This window comes from Balaenoptera acutorostrata, chromosome 5 (genome assembly GCF_949987535.1).
Source record: "Balaenoptera acutorostrata chromosome 5, mBalAcu1.1, whole genome shotgun sequence".
NCBI classification, from domain to species: Eukaryota; Metazoa; Chordata; class Mammalia; order Artiodactyla; family Balaenopteridae; genus Balaenoptera; species Balaenoptera acutorostrata.
The window spans coordinates 55,153,309-55,171,955 of NC_080068.1; the positions used below are offsets into that span (position 1 = coordinate 55,153,309).

The window sequence follows — 18,647 nt, forward strand, 5'->3', positions numbered from 1 at the left end:
CTTTTCTACCTCCCTGAAACTTTCCTACACTCTCTGAAAGTGAAAGTGGAAAGTCAAATTCTCTTGTCCTTACAGGTCAGAAAACAGAGTAATACTTATAATGTAATTAATAATAATAATAATAATAATAACACCCAGCCTTTATTGCATTCTTAAAATGTGCCAAAGAATTTGCCAAGTATTTTCTAAACATATAATCTCATTTAATCTTTTTTACAATTTTATAAGGGGGTTGAAGCAGACATGGAGAGGATTGGCATCTGATTGGATGTGATGGGCAGGAGAAGAGGGAAGCATGAAGGGTTATGATGATTCTAAACTTTGGTGATGTGGCATGTGGTGGGACTACTAACAAAAATAGAGGGTGCAAAAAGAGGAACATAAGGAAGATGATTTCATTTTTGAGTAGGTTGTGTGTACTATCGACCCTACAGTATGCCTCCTATTTGGCTTCTTTAAAGCACTTAGAATAATTTGTGAAGGCTAAAAAAAATTTAAATGTGCATTTTATTATAGTGCTTCAGAGACTGAGATTTGATCAGATATGAGAATGTAAGCTCATAACTTTCAGCAGACTCTTCCAGTAGCCACTTGCTTGGCATGGTGCGCAAGCTTCCCTAAGCAAGTTTCTGGAAATTGCACTGGTACAGCAATGCAATTGCTGGGGAGACATTCCTTTGAAAAGCCCATCAGACTACAATTACAGTGTGTAGGGCAGACGGGGCGTGGAGGGGTTAAATGTTTGACAATTAACTATGAGAAGCTTGCTGACACAAAGTCTGATTTGAACAGAGATTAAAAAAAAATACGTCTTGGATGGATCTAGAGACTGTCATACAGAGTGAAGTAAGTCAGAAAGAGAAAAACAAATATCGTATATTAACACATGTATGTGGAACCTAGAAAAATGGTACAGATGAACTGGTTTGCAGGGCAGAAGTTGAGACACAGATGTAGAGAACAAACGTATGGACACCAAGGGGGGAAAACCGTGGTGGGGTGGGGATGGTGGTGTGCTGAATTGGGCGATTGGGATTGACATGTATACACTGATGTGTATAAAATCGATGACGGATTAAAAAAAAATAAAGTAGTTATTGATAGGTAAAAAAAAAAAAAATACGTCTACAGGTATTATCGTACATGGGTTTTCCCTCTCTGTAACCCCGCAACTACATCCCTTGGAGTGGAGGACAATGAGGAGAGACACTGCGTTATTAAGCAGTCTTACCTCAGCTGATCAAACACACACAACACCCACAGGAATGTACAAAACAGTCTTTCAGGTCAGAGACAAGTCCTTCAACCCACACAACTCCACGGGGCCCAAGGGTTCAGTCATCCTCACCACTTATTCACAGACAAGAGACCCTTCATCTCTCATAGAAATATAGAAGCAGAGTTTATGCTTCTATGTTGCTTTATACTTTGTAGGAGAAAAAACAAATCTTCCCTTGAACTTATATCTTTTCCATGGCCTTTAGATTCGTTTATTCTAGGGCCCCACTCTTTCTTGTCCCAGGTTTCCAGAGCAAGTTGATTCCCCACTGGATGGGGCTCATGAGGGGGTCTCGTCCCATGGGTGGAGCATCTACCAGCCGGTCAGACCTTCCACACTGCCAAGATGGACCACCTCTTAGCCGGTCTTGCATTTGGTATTATCCCTAAAATCACTCTCTTCCCTTCCTTTACTTACCTTTCTTCTCTACCAAATGCCTCCCCCTCCCCTGTTACCCTTGGTAGGCATGTCACAGTGATGGGGAGGGATGAAGGGTAATATACTAAATCATCTCATTGATACAAATTTTCAGGTAGGAGAAAAGAGGCTTCCAGTGATAGGAAGTTCCAACGTCACTTCTCACGCAGACAGATTGACAGAGATCATTAAAGATTTCTTACTGTACAAAAATCCCTTTAAAAATTTAGGGAATTAGGTTGTATAAATTATGGTTAATCGATAAAGTAGAACACAATTTAGACATTAAAATTGTTTAAGCAAAATAATGACAGGAGAAAATACTTATGGTATAGAGTTAAGTGGAAAAAGCATGTTACATAACAGTATATATTACTGCAGAATAAACTCAACTCTGAAAAAAATACATAAAATATGCACAGAAAAACGTGACTAGAAAGTATTTATCAAAGGGTGAAGGTTAGTAACATATGAATGGTGGGATTTGAGTGACTAATTTTCTTTCTTATAATTTTCTGCATTAAAAATTTTTTCTATCTGCTTCTACTTTAAAAAGCAAAGTCATAATAATCAGCTGGTGACTGGCTGAAAGTCTCATTATTTGATAAATTGTACCAGCTCCAAAAATAGTGGATATTTTTATAGTCGTGGTATAAAAATGTGTTTTACTTTTTAAATGGAAACGTATACATATTCAAAGCAAGCAGAATAACTTGTGTAATATTTTGGAGTCTAGCATACACATATAGAAATATACTCACGCACCCTCCATATCAGAGTCTTGTTCAGTTTTTCTTTATTCGTGACAAAAGGGGACCATTAACATTTAATTTTTGAGAATTCCAGATGTATTGTATTTTTAATGAATTATCACTTCTTATTTGATATATGGTGACATGAGGCACCATGTGGTGTTGTTCCTAAATTAACAGAATCAGCAACCAAGCCCCAGTTGAGAACAGGGGTGAGTATCCACATTCTTAGTTTCGGGAGTGAGTATCCACACTCCTAGTTTCGGGGGTGAGTATCCACACTCTTAGTTTCGGGGGTGAGTATCCACACTCTTAGTTTCGGGGGTGAGTATCCACACTCTTAGTTTCGGGGGTGAGTATCCACACTCTTAGTTTCGGGGGTGAGTATCCACATTCTTAGTTTCGGGGGTGAGTATCCACACTCCTAGTTTCGGGGGTGAGTATCCACACTCTTAGTTTCGGGGGTGAGTATCCACACTCTTAGTTTCGGGGGTGAGTATCCACATTCTTAGTTTCGGGGGTGAGTATCCACACTCCTAGTTTCGGGGGTGAGTATCCACACTCTTAGTTTCGGGGGTGAGTATCCACACTCTTAGTTTCGGGGGTGAGTATCCACACTCCTAGTTTCGGGGGTGTGTATCCACACTCTTAGTTTCGGGGGTGAGTATCCACACGCTTAGTTTCGGGGGTGAGTATCCACACGCTTAGTTTCGGGGGTGAGTATCCACATCAGGTATTGGGACCGGCCACTTCCTTGAGCATCATACACCTTTTGATTGTTCATAGATCTTCCCCCTGCTAGAGATACTGTAGAATGGGTTAGGAGAAAAGATCAGAAATGGAATCCTGGTTTCAGTAACGATAAAGTCATTTGGACTGATTCTGCCTGCTCAAGACAAGTAAAAACTGAATGATACACAAAAATTTTAAAACCATCAAAGAGTTAATCAGATAGTGTGGAATTACTAGGCTGAGATCCAGGAGGGGATGGAAATCTAGAGAGGAGAGTCCAGCATTTAGGGCCATTTTTGCACTGATTCTAGTTGCTGATCTAGAAAAGTTTGTTTAATAGTCTGGCCAGCCTGAAGGGACAGCAGTCAGAGTCCAGGGCCCACCAAAGGTGGGAGCCCTGGAAAGTTACACCTGCGGTTGATTAGGAACCAGTAGGGGTGAAACAGAAGTAAGTCAGCCCTCGAGGGACTGCTGCCTGCCTTTCTGTTATTTGGAGGGCCCAGAAAAATCTCAAACTCTAAAACTGGATTAGGATGATCCAGGTTGTTATTTCCCTGGGCTCCTGGCAGAAACAAAAAAAATACTCTCTGGCACTAATTGTTTCTACAAAAATTTTTAGCAACAAAGTTCTACATATTATCAAAGATAACCTGATTCAATAGGAGGCAAGATCCTATGGGAAGAATGAGAAGAAAAATAGAAAATAGGAAGCAACGGATGGGGAATCAAGATAATTAGAAGTATACCTTGCTTTGAAAAAACTAAGACTATATTCAAAGAGATAAAAGCAAGCCTTGAAAACTTTGACAGGCAACAGGAAACTATATAATACGGTGTAGCCGATTTCAAAAAGAGCCAAATATAAATTCTGGAACTGAAAATGTCAATAAACAAAATTAAGAGAACCAATGAATAGGTTTAACAGCATGTTAGATACAGTTGGAAAAAGAACTCATGAATTCATAGGTCCAAAGGTTAGAATGTAGGGTGAAAGTAAACATCCTTAGCAATATATATTGACATCCAGGAGGTTGAATTCAAAATATTGAGGATGCAACCTGCAACATGAATCTGTCCACAACACCAGTGGAATCCACCTGGAATGGTAGTGGGAGGGCAGTGTGTTTATCTGCACAGAAAGTGATCTCATATGTGCTAGCTTCCTTCTGTGATTTCTAGTCCATGACTTCTCAATTATATTCTCAGTTACATAGGGACACTGAAATAAAGTGACAGGATCTTTGGGTACTAAAAATATTTGATAGATTCTATAAGGGACATAAGTACAATACTTGTTGAGATGTTCTTATATGTAATGTCTTCTTGCAGTTTAAAGGAAGTTTAATTCAAATTAGCTGTTCTTTTAAATTTTATTCTGAAGTGAATAATTGTTGCAATTATCTGTCCTATTTGTTGGTCTAAAATCTTTCATAACGCATTTCGTATTGGGTATATGGTTACCTGTTTTAGTTTAACAAATTTAAAGTTTTAATTATATTAATAATTAAAAGTTCAACTTGTGTTTGCTTAGTCCCCTTGAGTTCCTTGAATGTGGCTTCTTACATCTTAGATCTTATATCTTACGTCTGCCAGTCAGGTCTGCCAATATTTTACTGCGAGGATGGACCTGCATTTTTACGGCACTTTAGTGTGACTTTGTTTCCTAGCCTGCAGAGGCCTTCTTACCCAAGGGATACTTAGACAGTTGAAGGAGTTATAGAATTTGGTTTCCTTCTTTCCAAGTCACTCCCATGGTATTGTAAGGCATCAGTCACTTATATATTGATACTTTGCTCATACACTCTCTGATTTTCCTTAAATGTTGTCCTTCATCACCCTTCCTCCTGAATACTTGAGTTCTTACTTGGATTTATGTATGGCTCTCATATTTGAGACTTAATTTGTTTTTAGAAGTACCTTGTCCCCCAAAAGGGGCTATTGCTGCTTTTTCTTTGACTCTAGCTTGTTCATTACACTTGTAGTTTTTCTTTCTCAGAGCCACTAGGGGGTGATATTTTCTATCTCTTAATCAGCATTTCTAGCAAACCATATCAATTTGCAAACATTGTGGGCTAATATTTTAAAATAGTAACCAGTAATTTTTGGGGTATATTTTAAAAAATTAATAGACTTAAGAAAATCAGTTTTAGGTTTACAGAAAAATTGAGCAGAAAGTACAGAGAGTTCCCTTTTATCCCCTTTTCGTCTCCCACACAGTTAATCTTATTGTTAACAGCTTGCATTAGTGTGGTACATTTGTCACAATTGATGATCCAATAATGACACATTTTTATTAACTAAATCCCATAGTTTACATTAGGGTTCACTCTTTATGTTGTATATTATGTGGGTTTTACAAATGTGTAATGATGTGTACCTACCATCTCAGTATCATACACAATAGTTTCATTGCCCTAAAAATCCTCTGTGCTTCACCTTCCATCCCTCCCTTCTCCCAAAACTCTGGCAGCCACTGGTCATTTTACTGTCTCCACAGTTTTGCCTTTTCCAAAATGTCATCCAGCTGGAATCATACAGTGTGTATCTAGCAGATTGGCTTCTTTTGCTTAGTAATATGCATTTAAGATTACTTTATGACTTTCTGTGGCTTGATAGCAGAATAATATTCCACTGTATGTTGTACCACAGTTTGTTTATCCATTCAGCTATTGAAAGACATCTTGTTTGCTTCCAAGTTTGGCGATTATAAGTAAAGTTGCTATAAACATTTTTATGCAGATTCTTGTGTGAACGTAAGTTTTCAGCTCATTTGGGTAAATACTAAGGAGTGCAATGCTGGATTACGTGGCTAAGAGTATTTTAAGTTTCGTAAGAAACTGCCAAACTGTCTTCCAAAGTAGCTGTACCATTTTGCATTTCTACCAGCAATGGATGAGAGCTCCCGTTGCTCCACATCCTTACCAGCATTTGGTTTTACTGGTGTGTGAATTTTAACCTTTCTAATAGGTATTCAGTTGTATCTCATTGTTTTTGAATTTGCAATTTCATGCTGACATATGATGTTGAGGATTTTTTCCCATATTCCAAATAAGTGCCATCTGTATGGTGTTTTTTTTAGTGTCTGTTCAGATTTCTTGCCCATTCAAAAAAATTGGGTTGCTTTTTATCTTATTGTTGAATTTTATGAATTCTTTGTATGTTTTGGATACCAGTCCTTTATCAGATACATGTTTTGCTAAGATTTTCTCCCAGTCTATGGCTTTCCTTTTATTCTCGTACCCCTATCTTTGGCAGAGCAGAAAAATTTAACTTTAATGAAAGTCTAACTTGCCATTTTTTCTTTCATGGAGAGTACTTTTGATATTGTATCTAAAGAGTCATCTCCAAATCTAAGGTCATGTAGATATTCTTTTTGTATATTCTAGGGATCTTTATTTTTACATTTTACATTTAGGTCTATGAGCTATTTTGAGTTAATTTTTGTGAAAGGTGAAAGGTCAATACCTAGATTCTTTTCTTTCTCTTCATCTGACAATGATTTTATATTATCATTTTATGATCTGGTCTTTTCTCTAACACTATTGATTAAATTTGATTTTTATTTTTGGTAATTTAGAAAAGTTTCTTTCAACTTTATAACTTGTTATGCAAACCCACGTTCAAACCCCATCTCCACCAAATGCTAGCTCCTGAGTGACCTTGGAAATGTTACTTATACCAAGCTTTAGATTTTCCTGTTGCTAAAATAAGGGTGTTACTTTTAACTCTGTGGCTCTTCCATTATATTTAGACATGCACTGTCTAGTATGGTAGCCACTAGCCAAATGTGGCTATTAAGCACTTGAAATGTGGCTAGCAGTTTAAATTGAGATGCAAATTGAAACACACATCTAGTTCCAAAGATTTAGTAACCAAAAAAGAAAAAAGAAAGATAATTAATTAATTAATTTATTTATTTTTGGCTGCATTGGGTCTTCGTCGCTGTGTGCGGGCTTTCTCTAGTTGTGGCGAGCGGGGGCTACTCATTGTTGTGGTGCGTGGGCTTCTCATTGCTGTGGCTTCTCTTGTTGCAGAGCACAGGCTCTAGGCATGCAGGCTTCAGTCGTTGTAGCATGCGGGCTCAGTAGTTGTGGCTCACGGGCTTAGTTGCTCCGCAGCATGTGAGATCTTCCCGGACCAGGGCTTGAACCCATGTCCCTTGCATTAGCAGGTGGATTCTTAACCTCTGCACCACCAGGGAAGCCCCAAGATCATTAATTTTTTGTATTATATGTATGTCAGGGTATACTATTATATATATATTGGGTTAAATAAAATATATTATTAAAATTAACTTCACCTACTTCTTTTTACCTTTTCCTGTGGCTACTAGAAAATTTTAAATTACATATGTGATTCATATTGTATTTCTATTGGACGGCATTTCTCTCTAGACTTTGGTATCCATTACCTTACCAAGAGTAAGTTAGAGTTCAATTTTCCAAAAATATTTTGCACTTCTTACATAGAATGCTCTCAGTATATATTTTTTCCCTTTGCTTTGTACTCCAAGCAGAACTTGTCACCTAGAACATAGGAGGTGTTATTATGAACTTTTTGCTTTCTAATAAGGACATAAATAGGATTATTGCAAAAATAACACAAAATACAGAGGAAGAAAGGGCAAATACAACTGGGTAAAAGTGTTGAGGTGGAGACAGATTAATTATAAAGCCAATAAAGTTTAAGCTGCAGCGACTTTCACTCACACAGGCTCCTTCCGGGGCCCTGAGAGTATGTGTTTGTGGGGTCTTATGTTTGTAGCTCTTGAAAATGTAAGATATTTTAATCACAACCAGTGAAGACATCTGTTTCTCTCCACGTTGACTTTTCTTTCATCATACGTTGTGTCAATGGCATTGGGGTTATCACAGGCATTTTCGAGATCTGCCTCAGGAGGGTTGAATTGGGGAGATATTGTATTTGGGTTTAGTGGGCTATATGTATGTGGCTTGTGAATAAGTTGCCACTTTAGAAATGGCTTCAGGAATACTCCTACCCCCTACTGTCTCAATGTAACAAGTATTGTGACACCAAAGTGAAAGGCAAAAGTTGGCATTGCCACATGAACTTGTCTTGTGGTGCTTGGCAGCAGAAGTATGAGTAATGAAAGAGAAAAAAGGTCTGTAATGTTTGAAGCCAGAAACTAGTCTGTGTAAAATTCTACCAATCAGACCGTAAAATTGGAAGCAGAGGTTTCAGTTTTCACTGATGCCTCCTTTAAAGGGAAGATGTCTTCTGCCAGGAATATATTTGATATTGCAGCACATACAATTATACATTTACTATAGCTTTTTTCTTTTTTGGTGGGAATTGAATAAATTTGATTTTATCAGAGTTACTGTGTGTGTAGGGCACAGACTAGCAGTACAATAAGCAATGAGAATGTCTGTGTGTAAAGTCACACACATGTGGTAGATCACTATGCTATTTTCAATATATAACCAGGGAGAGGATTAAAAAATATGAAAAAAAAAAAATGAATGCAACATCATTCAAAGTTATTCTCAAAATTTGGTGAGGATTCTTAGGAGTCCCTGAGATTCTTTTGATAGGTCAGTGAGATAAAACTATTTTTATAATAATATAAAAATTTCATTTTCCTTTGTCATTCTCATTCTATGAAGAATATACAGTAGAATTTTCCAGCAGCTACATATATGATATTGTGACAGATGAAGATTGAATGCAGAAGCAGATAAGAGAATCCTAACATCTTTTATTAAGTCAGACATGAGAGTTCAAAGATAAAACCATTCTTCTCACTAAATTTTGTTAATTAAATTGAGCGTTCTCATCAAATTAAAAAAGTTATTTTTAATTTAAAAAGGATGCTATTTGTATTGACATGTAATTTATGTGTTATTGATATTTTAAAATGAATTAATAACTAAACATTTAATATTTTGTAGTTTTAATTTCTACCATCAAAAATGTTTTCAATGATCAAATTCCTGTTCCAGTAGGTCCTCATTTAATTTCATCGAAAGCTAAGAACAAGAAACTACCTGAGTTGTAAAAGGCCATTGTCATTCTCAACACCAGCTCCAGTATTTGAAATTCTTTGTTTTGTGTCCTGGAGGTTTTCTATGACATAGCACTTTTCCACAGTGAGATCAGTGATAGATGAGACATAGGTCTTTCTTCTGTAATGTGAGAAAAGAGTGACTATGAAAGGAGAGGAAGAAAAGTAGTACATGCTCTCAGGCAGATCTATCTTAGGAAAGTCCATATGTGGGATGTAAGTGTGGAAACTGAGCCCTTAAATCCATCTGTTTGCCTTTAGCCTTGGGAAGTTTTCAGGTTCCCCCAAGTGTAGCATACCCAGGAAGACACCTGACCTTGAAGGTTTAGCTGGCAATTATATACCTACACTAATAATTAAAGTATATTGAGGAAGACCAGGTAGAAGATGTGGGGCTGGAAGGACAGGTAATTTTAATTGGTTTGAAGGATATTGAAAGTAAACAAAATGAATTTCTACAGTGGTTTGGAGTTTACAGAGCACTTTCATGTATTACCTATTTTGATCATCTTGTTAACCTTGTGGGGTATCTATAACAGGTTTTTGCCCCCATTTTGCAGATAAGAAAAATGAGGCTCAGAGAGAATGTTTTTTGATAGAGGGTTACCTAGGAAGTCTTTTGATTAGCACTTTCAATTAGTATCACATGACATTAATGGCAAAGTACTTTTGGAAAATTAAATCCTAATTTACTCTTGTTTGGCTATAAAAACCTTAACAATTCATAATATGTTATTCAGCTCTGCAAATCTGAAACACTGTGGCTAATAAATCTTTAACCACTAGTAAAATTTTAACCACCTGAAAAACATAACATGGAATATATTTTGTGGGTGTATATTTAGGTTTTTTCCATACTGATGGGGCTGACTCAAATATAATGAGGAATGTTATTAAACCTATTCATATCTTTCCTATGTGGGACCTCTACTGTAGTTTATAGTAATCCCTCCCACTCCCTCCCACTCTGAATGAGCTGCAGTGGTCTGGGTTATAAATTTAAATGAGACTAAATTCTACCTTTTAGGTGTGCAGAGCAAGAGTCTCACCTTTAGTGGATACTTTTAAAATTTTTATTTATTTATTTATTTAAATTGAAGTATAATTAATTTGCAATGTTGTGTTAGTTTCATGTGTATAAAAGTGATTCAGTTATATATATATGTGTGTATATATATATTCTTTTTCAGATTCTTTTCCATTATAGGTTATTACAAGATATTGAGTATAGTTCCCTGTGCTATATTGCAGGTCCTTGTTGTTTATTTTACATACAGTAGTGTATATATATTAATTCCACACTCCTAATTTATCTACCGCCCCATTATCCCCTTTGTTAACCATAAGTTTGTATTCTGTCTATGAGTCTATTTCTGTTTTGTAAATAAGTTCATTTGTATCATTTTTTAAGATTGCACATATAGGTGATATCTTATGATATTTGTCTTTCTCTGACTTACTTCACTTCATATGATAATCTCTAGGTCCATCCATGTTTCTGCAAATAGCATTATTTCATTTTTTTATGGCTGAGTAGTATTCCATTGTATATATATACCACATCTTCTTTATCCATTCATCTGTCGATGTACATTTGGGTTGTTTCCATGTCTTGGCTATTGTAAATAGTGCTGCAATGAATGTTGGGGTACATGTATCTTTTCAGATTATGGTTTTCTCTGGATATATGCCCAGGAGTGGGATTGCTGTATCATATGGTAGTTCTATTTTTAGATTTTTAAGGAACCTCCATACTGTCCTCTATAGTGGTTGTACCAATTCACCTCCCACCAACAGTGTAGGAGGGTTCCCTTTTCTCCACACCCTCTCCAGCGTTTATTGTTTGTAGACTTTTTGATGATGGCCATTCTGACCAGTGTGAGGTGACACCTCATTATAGTTTTGATTTGCATTTCTCTAATAATTAACAATGTTGAGCATCTTTTCATGTGCTTTTTGGCCATCTGCATGTCTTCTTTGGACAAATGTCTATTTAGATCTTTTGCCCATTTTTTTGATTGGGTTGTTTGTTTTTTTGATATAGAGTTGCATGAGATGTTTGAATATTTTGGAGATTAACCCCTTGTGGGTTGCTTCATTTGCAAATATTTTCTCTCATTCTGTGGGTTTTCTTTTCGTTTTGTTTATGGTTTCCTTTGTACAAAAGCTTTTAAGTTTAATTAGGTCTCATTTGTTTATTTTTGTTTTTATTTTCATTATTCTAGGAGGTGGATCCAAAAAGATATTGCTGCAATTTATTTCAAAGAGTGTTCTGCCTATGTTTTCCTCTAAGAGTTTTATAGTATCCGGTCTTACATTTAGGTCTTTAATCCATCCATTTTGTGTTTATTGTTGTATATGGTGTTAGATAATGTTCTAGTTTCATTATTTTACATGTAGCTGTCCAGTTTTCCCAGCACCACTTATTGAAGGGCTTGTCTTTCTCCATTGTATATTCTTGCCTCTTTTGTCATAGATTAATTGACCATAGGTTCATGGGTTGATTTCTGGGCTTTCTATCCTGTTCCATTGATCTGTATGTATGTTTTTGTGCCAGTACCATGCTGTTTTGATTACTGTAGCTTTGTAGTATAGTCCGAAGTCAGGGAATGTGATTCCTCGAGCTCTTTAGCAGGTATTTTATCAATTTCATTTCTACTCAGACATACCAAATTAAAGATTACATGCCATAATCACTAGCTCTGTGTATAAGCAACTTGAGGACAGACAATATGAATTATAATTCTTGACTTCCACTGCATATTTTAGATGCACATGTAATTTGCTTTTAATTTGCATATGGAAAATTAAATTTGTGGCTCTTATGGGATAGAGTGGGTCATAAGGTGGTTGTGAGGAAATTAGAACTCTTCTTACACAGCTGGATGTCCACTCCCATGACTGCAACATTGTCTGCTTCCAAAGAAAGTCTAGACCAAGAGTATCATCTAAGTATCCTGAGGTAATGGAGTTTCTGAAATTGTCCAACTTTCTTTCACCCCCAAAGAAGAAAAAGAGTCAGTTTCAAAATACATTTTAATATACATATCTTCTGGGTCCAAGGTGGCATAATGTTATATTTTAAAGATAAATTTATCCATTTAATTAGTATTCTTTTTCAGAAGTCAGTATTCCCCAGGAAGTGTATATCTTCTGAAATTTGAAGAAAAATGTTTTAAGTAAACTAAGAATTAATTTCTTCTGTTGCTCTCCGGTATGTCTCTGTCTATTCCATAATATGATCAATGAAAAAGATTCTTATGTATCACCACACTTGAGGTGGCTTAGTTGAAAAAATTTGAGACAGCTTACTAAATTCCTGGAAGAAAAAAAGACACTTTTTAAATGTAGGTAAAGGCATATTGAATTTAAACATTTTTTACTTGAGATCAAAATTTCTTTTTTTGGAGCAAGAGTATCAATAGCAAATCATTCTTTTGTCCATTTGGATATTTGGAACATGTGGGTCTGGACATCCTCACAGGTTAAACGATTATCTCTGTCTGTTAATGCTAGAAGAGCTGATTTTTGCACCATTTCTTAAGTCCCATCTGAGGGGAGTGGCACATGGGTTCATGTACTGCGCTAACTCTAGTCTATTGCTAGTGGCAGCTTGAAACCTTCTGAAGCCTCAGAACCTTCCTTATGTTAGGAAGAAGGTTCTGAAGCTCATCCATGCTTAGTGAGTGGAAAAGAGTATCTTGATTGATTAACTGTGTCCTGTGTGTGTTTGAAGGGTGTGGGGGGTGGATAGGAAATGGAGAACACTGTCTGTTTCCAAATATTTCCAGCTCCGACCTAACATGGAAAGTAAATTATGCCAGCAATTAAATGTCTTCTTTCTGGATAGATTCAGTAGGGTTGGTAGCCCAGTAAAAATACTCCCTCACATTGCTGGAATCAAATGTGAGTGAGTAAGGGGGCTCCCTGATATTATTGGGACCTGTATTTGTCAAGGCAAGACAAAGAACTCCTCTCTCACTCTTCAGATGACTTTCACGGCCCTGGGGCACTTTCCTGGCTTGGAGAACTTACCTTTTGGTGACCCTGTGGTGGTTTCCTCAGTGGTGTGTGTGCCCCTTTGGATGCCTGCAGGGGTGGTCTCTGCAAAGTCGTCATCTGTGCCACTGGTAGTTGGGAAGGGGCCCTCTGGGGTTCCCTGGATGGCAGGATTTGCTCCTGCTTGTCCTGCAGGAAGGATTCCATTCTGGACATCTGGAGTAGCCTGACTGGTGGGCAGGATGGCTCCGGGAAACAAGGGAAGGAAGATAAATTCTGTTAAGATTTGGGGGGTCGCTGGCTGGAATGAGAGAAGGAAATAGAAAACAAAGTCAAAGGAACACATTTAAAAGCTGGTCAACCAGCTTTTTCTTCTTTGGGGGCAGCAAGTTTGGGTAGGATTTACAGATGGAGAGGGTAGAGTCAGAAAAAACAGTAAAGATTGAACGTTCCTCAGAGGAAATGCCTCCCTTTCCCAAGCCAAGCCTGATGCTGGTTTCATTACTGGGATTCCTTACTGTGCTCAGAAAGGGAAAGCCAGAATCAAGCCAGTCACAGGAAGAGGAATAATGCATCATTTGTTCATATCAGGTGTATCTGGAGGTAGAACTAAGGCAGAAAAGCCATACAATTACAGGGGGCTGCATTTCTGTTATTGACCTAAATCATAGTCTCTCCTTTGCCCATATTTTTTTTTAGAGTAATTTAAGAGACTAAAAATTAATGGAAAAATTAGTTCAAGTAGATTAATCAATTCTTATCTCATGGTTTTCACCCCTTCAAGTTTCTTTTGATGTATTTTTCAAAGGCATTGGAATATTCAGTCAGAAACATTTCTTTTGGCAGTTCAGCCACTGGTGTATTCCTTGAGGTTACTCAGTGGATCTTCTCTCTTTTGGACAGTCAATAATTTGCACACTGGTAATGAATGTTGTTGCTACTTACAATTGTTGTTGTTTTTTCCCTGGGAATAAATTACTGTGAAAAGTTCTTCCTAAGAAGTAATAATTTGAAATCAGCTGGTTTTGGAGAGAGTTCAGGAAAGAACCAGTTCTCTGGGACCTCCCAGTTCTGACAGCATTCTCATAGAATAAAAAGCGTTGAGAACTCAAAATTAAGATACAGGTCCGTTTCTTTGAGTGTGGATCTCAATTGTTAGTTTGCATAAGCACCATCTGGAAGGCAGAAATATGCATTTTTAACCAGAGCTCCAAGTTGTCCTGGTTTGATGGTCCAGGACTGATATTTGGAAAACAGTGTCTTAGATTTATGAGGTATTGAAACCAGAATTAGACTTATGCTGAATGAGAGATAGGAATAGAGTACAGAAATTTTCAAATTGGGAGTTGGGACTTTCATACATTTGAAATAAAGAAGGTGGCTTCCCTGGTGGCAAAGTGGTTAAGAACCTGCCTGCCAATGCAGGGGACACAGGTTCAAGCTCTGGTCCAGGAAGATCCCATATGCCGCGGAGAAACTAAGCCCGTGCACCACAAATACAGAGCTTGCGCTCTAGAGTCTGCAAGCCACAACTACTGAGCCCACGTGCCACAACTACTGAAGCCCGTGTGCCTAGAGCCCATGCTCTGCAACAAGAGAAGCCACCGCAATGAGAAGCCTGTGCACCGCAATGAAGAGTAGCCCCCACTCGCCGTAACTAGAGAAAGCCCGTGCGGCGACGAAGACCCAATGCAGCTAAATAAATAAATAAATAAATAAACAAACAAACAAATAAATAAATAAAATAAAGAAGGTGAGTGGTACCCATCATTAAAAAATAAGACAAATATAATAGACTATAAATTACCAGTGCACTCTATATAGTAAGGGTAAATATTGGTTCATAAAACGTGTGTGTGTGTGTGTGTTAGTTACATAAAAAATATAGCTGTTACTGTTTCGCCAAAAAAATAAAAACAAAACCATTTTTCTATCCACTGGTATAGTGGATAGAAAAATGGTTTTCAATCTGGATTTACTTTTTTTTTTTTTGACCTTTGGACCTAATTTGCTTAAGCTTTCCGAGCCTCAGTTTCTTTTTATATAAAGTTGGGTTAAAAAACTCTACTTTGTAATCTGGTGAGGATTAAAGGCAACACATGTAAAAAAATCTACTAAGGTGCCTGTTTTATAGAATCGGGTCAGTAACTGGTAGATATGGGTGTTCATGTATCAGTGTTGGCAAAACAGCCCCATTACTTGATTTTATTTATGGACAGTCTAGCAAATCTCTACCTCTTTCATAATAGAAAGGTTTAAAAAACTGTCTTCCCAGATATTGCCTCAACTCTTTACTTCAGTGTCATGTTTAGATACCATATTAATTCAAATAATGTTTCTCTGAAAATGACTTATGGGGAAATGCATAGAAATGCCTAGTAATGGTACTATGAGTTTTATTTAGGTTCAGCCCTCTAGTTATTCATATGTATAGAGAAGAGTTCATTCATCGCCATAAGATGCTAGAAAAATAATAACTTTTTCTATAAACATTAAACACCTATGTCAAAAAATTAATCCTTCCTGCACTAAATATCAATATGTATATTATTCTAAATCTGCATGCATTTCAGTAACTTACAGTCCTACATTTTAATCAATACAAAGTTTTAAAATATGCATTGGCTTTCTGGATAGAACTGAATCTGACATCAATATGTGGAAAACAAAAGCTAAGTCAAATTAACGGGGACAAGTAGCTGGAGAAGGATGATGAAACCCCCAGCTAGACGAAAGATAGCCTAATGCGAGGACCTATAAAAGTGTTCAGTTTATGATAGGATGCACCAGATTTAGGGGTTGTGGTCAAAAGTGACTATATGAGGATAGAAAGCAGCATTGTGGTAGCAGTGAAAGGAATTTGAAACACTAGTAATTAATGTTCTTTTTTTTACCAATTCATCTGAGCTTAGGATAGCACCCTAAAAGGAAAATAACACAAGTTATTAGACAGATTTTTAATATATTTGAGGCAAGGTGTATATATATATATATATATATATATATATATATAATAACTTAACGTAAAAGTTATAAATATTATAAAGAGATATGTGTTTATTTTCAACAATAATTTAAACTGCCTTTGTGATTTGTATCACAAAACTCAAGTCAGCACATGACATTGAACTACTAACGTTTATTATTTGAGCGATGGGAGGTCTTCTGCATTTCACAAGTTACATATTTTCTATAATTAGGTAATAGATACACGTGAGGGGAGACTTGGAAGATGCAGAAAGCAATAAAAAAAATTATAATCCCATCATGCAGAATCTGATATTTTTTCTTGCAGATGTTTTTCAAACATTTCTTTCTTACATACTAGAAGTCATGTAATTTTTACAATTTGTGTCTTACCTTTTCTTTTAATACTACGCAGCAATCATTTAACCACATTACCAACAAATTTTAATAAATATAATTTTGAATGGTCACAAAGTATTTGCTTTTATGTTGTACAGTTTACATAATAATTTTCCTTTTGTTTAAATGTAGGTTGCACCTAATATTCTTCTCTACTATAAAGTTATTTTGATGAATTTATTTGTAAATAAACCTTTGCTGTATTTCAGATTATTTTCTTGGAATGTGTTCCCATATGTGGAATTAAGAGTTAATATGAATTTTATACTTGATTCTGCTTTTAGAAGTAAAAGCTGCCATCTGATGTTCATATTTGATCTTGGGTGTTGGTAATTTTATCAGTGATCTCAAGAATTACCTTTCACAAAGGAAAATAGAGAGAGAGGAAAGTGTGTCATTTTTAGGGAAAAGGTATATAGTTAATAAATAAATTTGAGATAAAAATACCCCAAATCATTAATTATTAGATCAGCCCATTAATTTAATATTTTCTTAACGGTGTGGTTTAAAGAATTGACTGGTTGCTTCATCTGTGACATTTACTAACTGTGTGATTGTAAATAAATAACTGTAAGTATTGCCAGTTACTCATCTTCACATTAGAAATAAAAATATTGTCTATAAAAGTTTGTTTTGAAGATTAGATGAGATAGTACATAATAAATAAAAAGTACTAGAACAGTGCCTGGCACATAGTAAGTGCTCAATAATTATTCTTGTTATTATCAGTGTCCATACAGTGCAAAGTAAATAGGAAACTTGGCAACTATATGGTGAATTGAGATAGGATGAAATATTTCACACTAAGATGATTTAAAATAAAAATCATATTACAAAATAATCTTACCTGGGCTCCAAGGTGTGCTACAATAACTGGTAACACCTGAAAAAAGAGTGAAAGACATAGGAAAATATATATTAAAAGGTAAGTTCTGGTAGATGATATAAATATTGAGACTTTTAAAAAGTATACAATATTTACTGAATAGATATTTGTTTAATGTATCATCTATGATCATATATATGGACTCATAGAGCAGGATGGGAATTGGAACTCATCCAGTTTGTAAAAAGAAGATTAGACCCAGAGATTTAGAAACCAGTCCAAAGCAGCACATTTAAAAGGTAGAAGTTAGTAAATTGGATGAACAAAAAATAACTTTGATCTCAGGCTATCCCCAAACTTAAAATTATTCCAAGCAATCATGTTGATAAAATCCATGTGTTTCTTTTATATGGCATCTCAGAAGATACATGAAAACATGTAACGGATATTTTAAAATATCAAGATTTCTTGACGCATGTGTACTTAGTCTCATAATGGTTGCCTGGATATTTTGCTATTAAAGCAGAACACTGGAAGGAAATTTTGGTTGATATTGTTCAACAACGCTCATCCTAACAGAGTTCTTAAAGCTAAGTGAGAAATACCACACTGGTCACTGATAACTACGTAAATGTTATGAATTTGTAGTTGGAAAGATCTGGGTGAGGAGTTGGTGTGCTCTAGCATTCTAAGAACTAACCATAGGGTTTGTCAGAAAGAACTAGGGTTTTAAGGTTTATTTTTATTTCTGTAGAAACTCATAGAGTGTCACAAAAGTTATCAAAATGGGACTTTTAATATGCCAGACCTAAAAGATTTGAAAGTTTTATAAAAAGACTCTTAACTTTATTATTTCTCAAGAAGTTTGTACAGTAACACCCATAATGCCAAAAGGTAAAAAGTACACACATTTAAGAAAAAGCCTTACTCTCTGTCAGATCCCTGGCTACTGACCAAAAGCAACTCATCTTCAGGGTGGCAAGTGGAAAAGTGGATTGAAGGGAAGCGACACAGGATTTGGGAGAAAACAAAATTGAAACTTCTTCTTTAAAGGCAAATTGGAAGGAACAGAAAGATACAAAAGGAAACCACAGATGTCTAAGTAAAAAATGTATCGTAAGAATTAAGTAATGTAGCACCAATGTAACAAGGAGAAAAAGTGTTAGTTTTTGGTAGAGAAATTGTTTGAAATAATAATAGCTAACACATATTGAATGAGTACCATGTATAGGCACTGTTCTAAATGTTTTA

General features: G+C 36.1%; 1 protein-coding gene across 1 annotated transcript in view; it reads right to left on the minus strand.

The window, feature by feature from the left end:
- Positions 1 to 3,124: 3,124 nt before the first annotated feature.
- AMTN (amelotin) overlaps positions 3,125 to 18,647 on the minus strand; it is a 29,389-nt gene continuing 13,866 nt past the window's right edge. Inside the window, exons 5-8 of the mRNA XM_028161719.1 lie at positions 17,418 to 17,453; positions 16,099 to 16,125; positions 13,241 to 13,505; positions 3,125 to 3,255 (exon numbers count right to left, since the gene is read on the minus strand). Coding sequence (XP_028017520.1) covers positions 3,125 to 3,255; positions 13,241 to 13,505; positions 16,099 to 16,125; positions 17,418 to 17,453 — 459 coding nt within the window. The remainder of the gene's footprint in view (positions 3,256 to 13,240; positions 13,506 to 16,098; positions 16,126 to 17,417; positions 17,454 to 18,647) is intronic.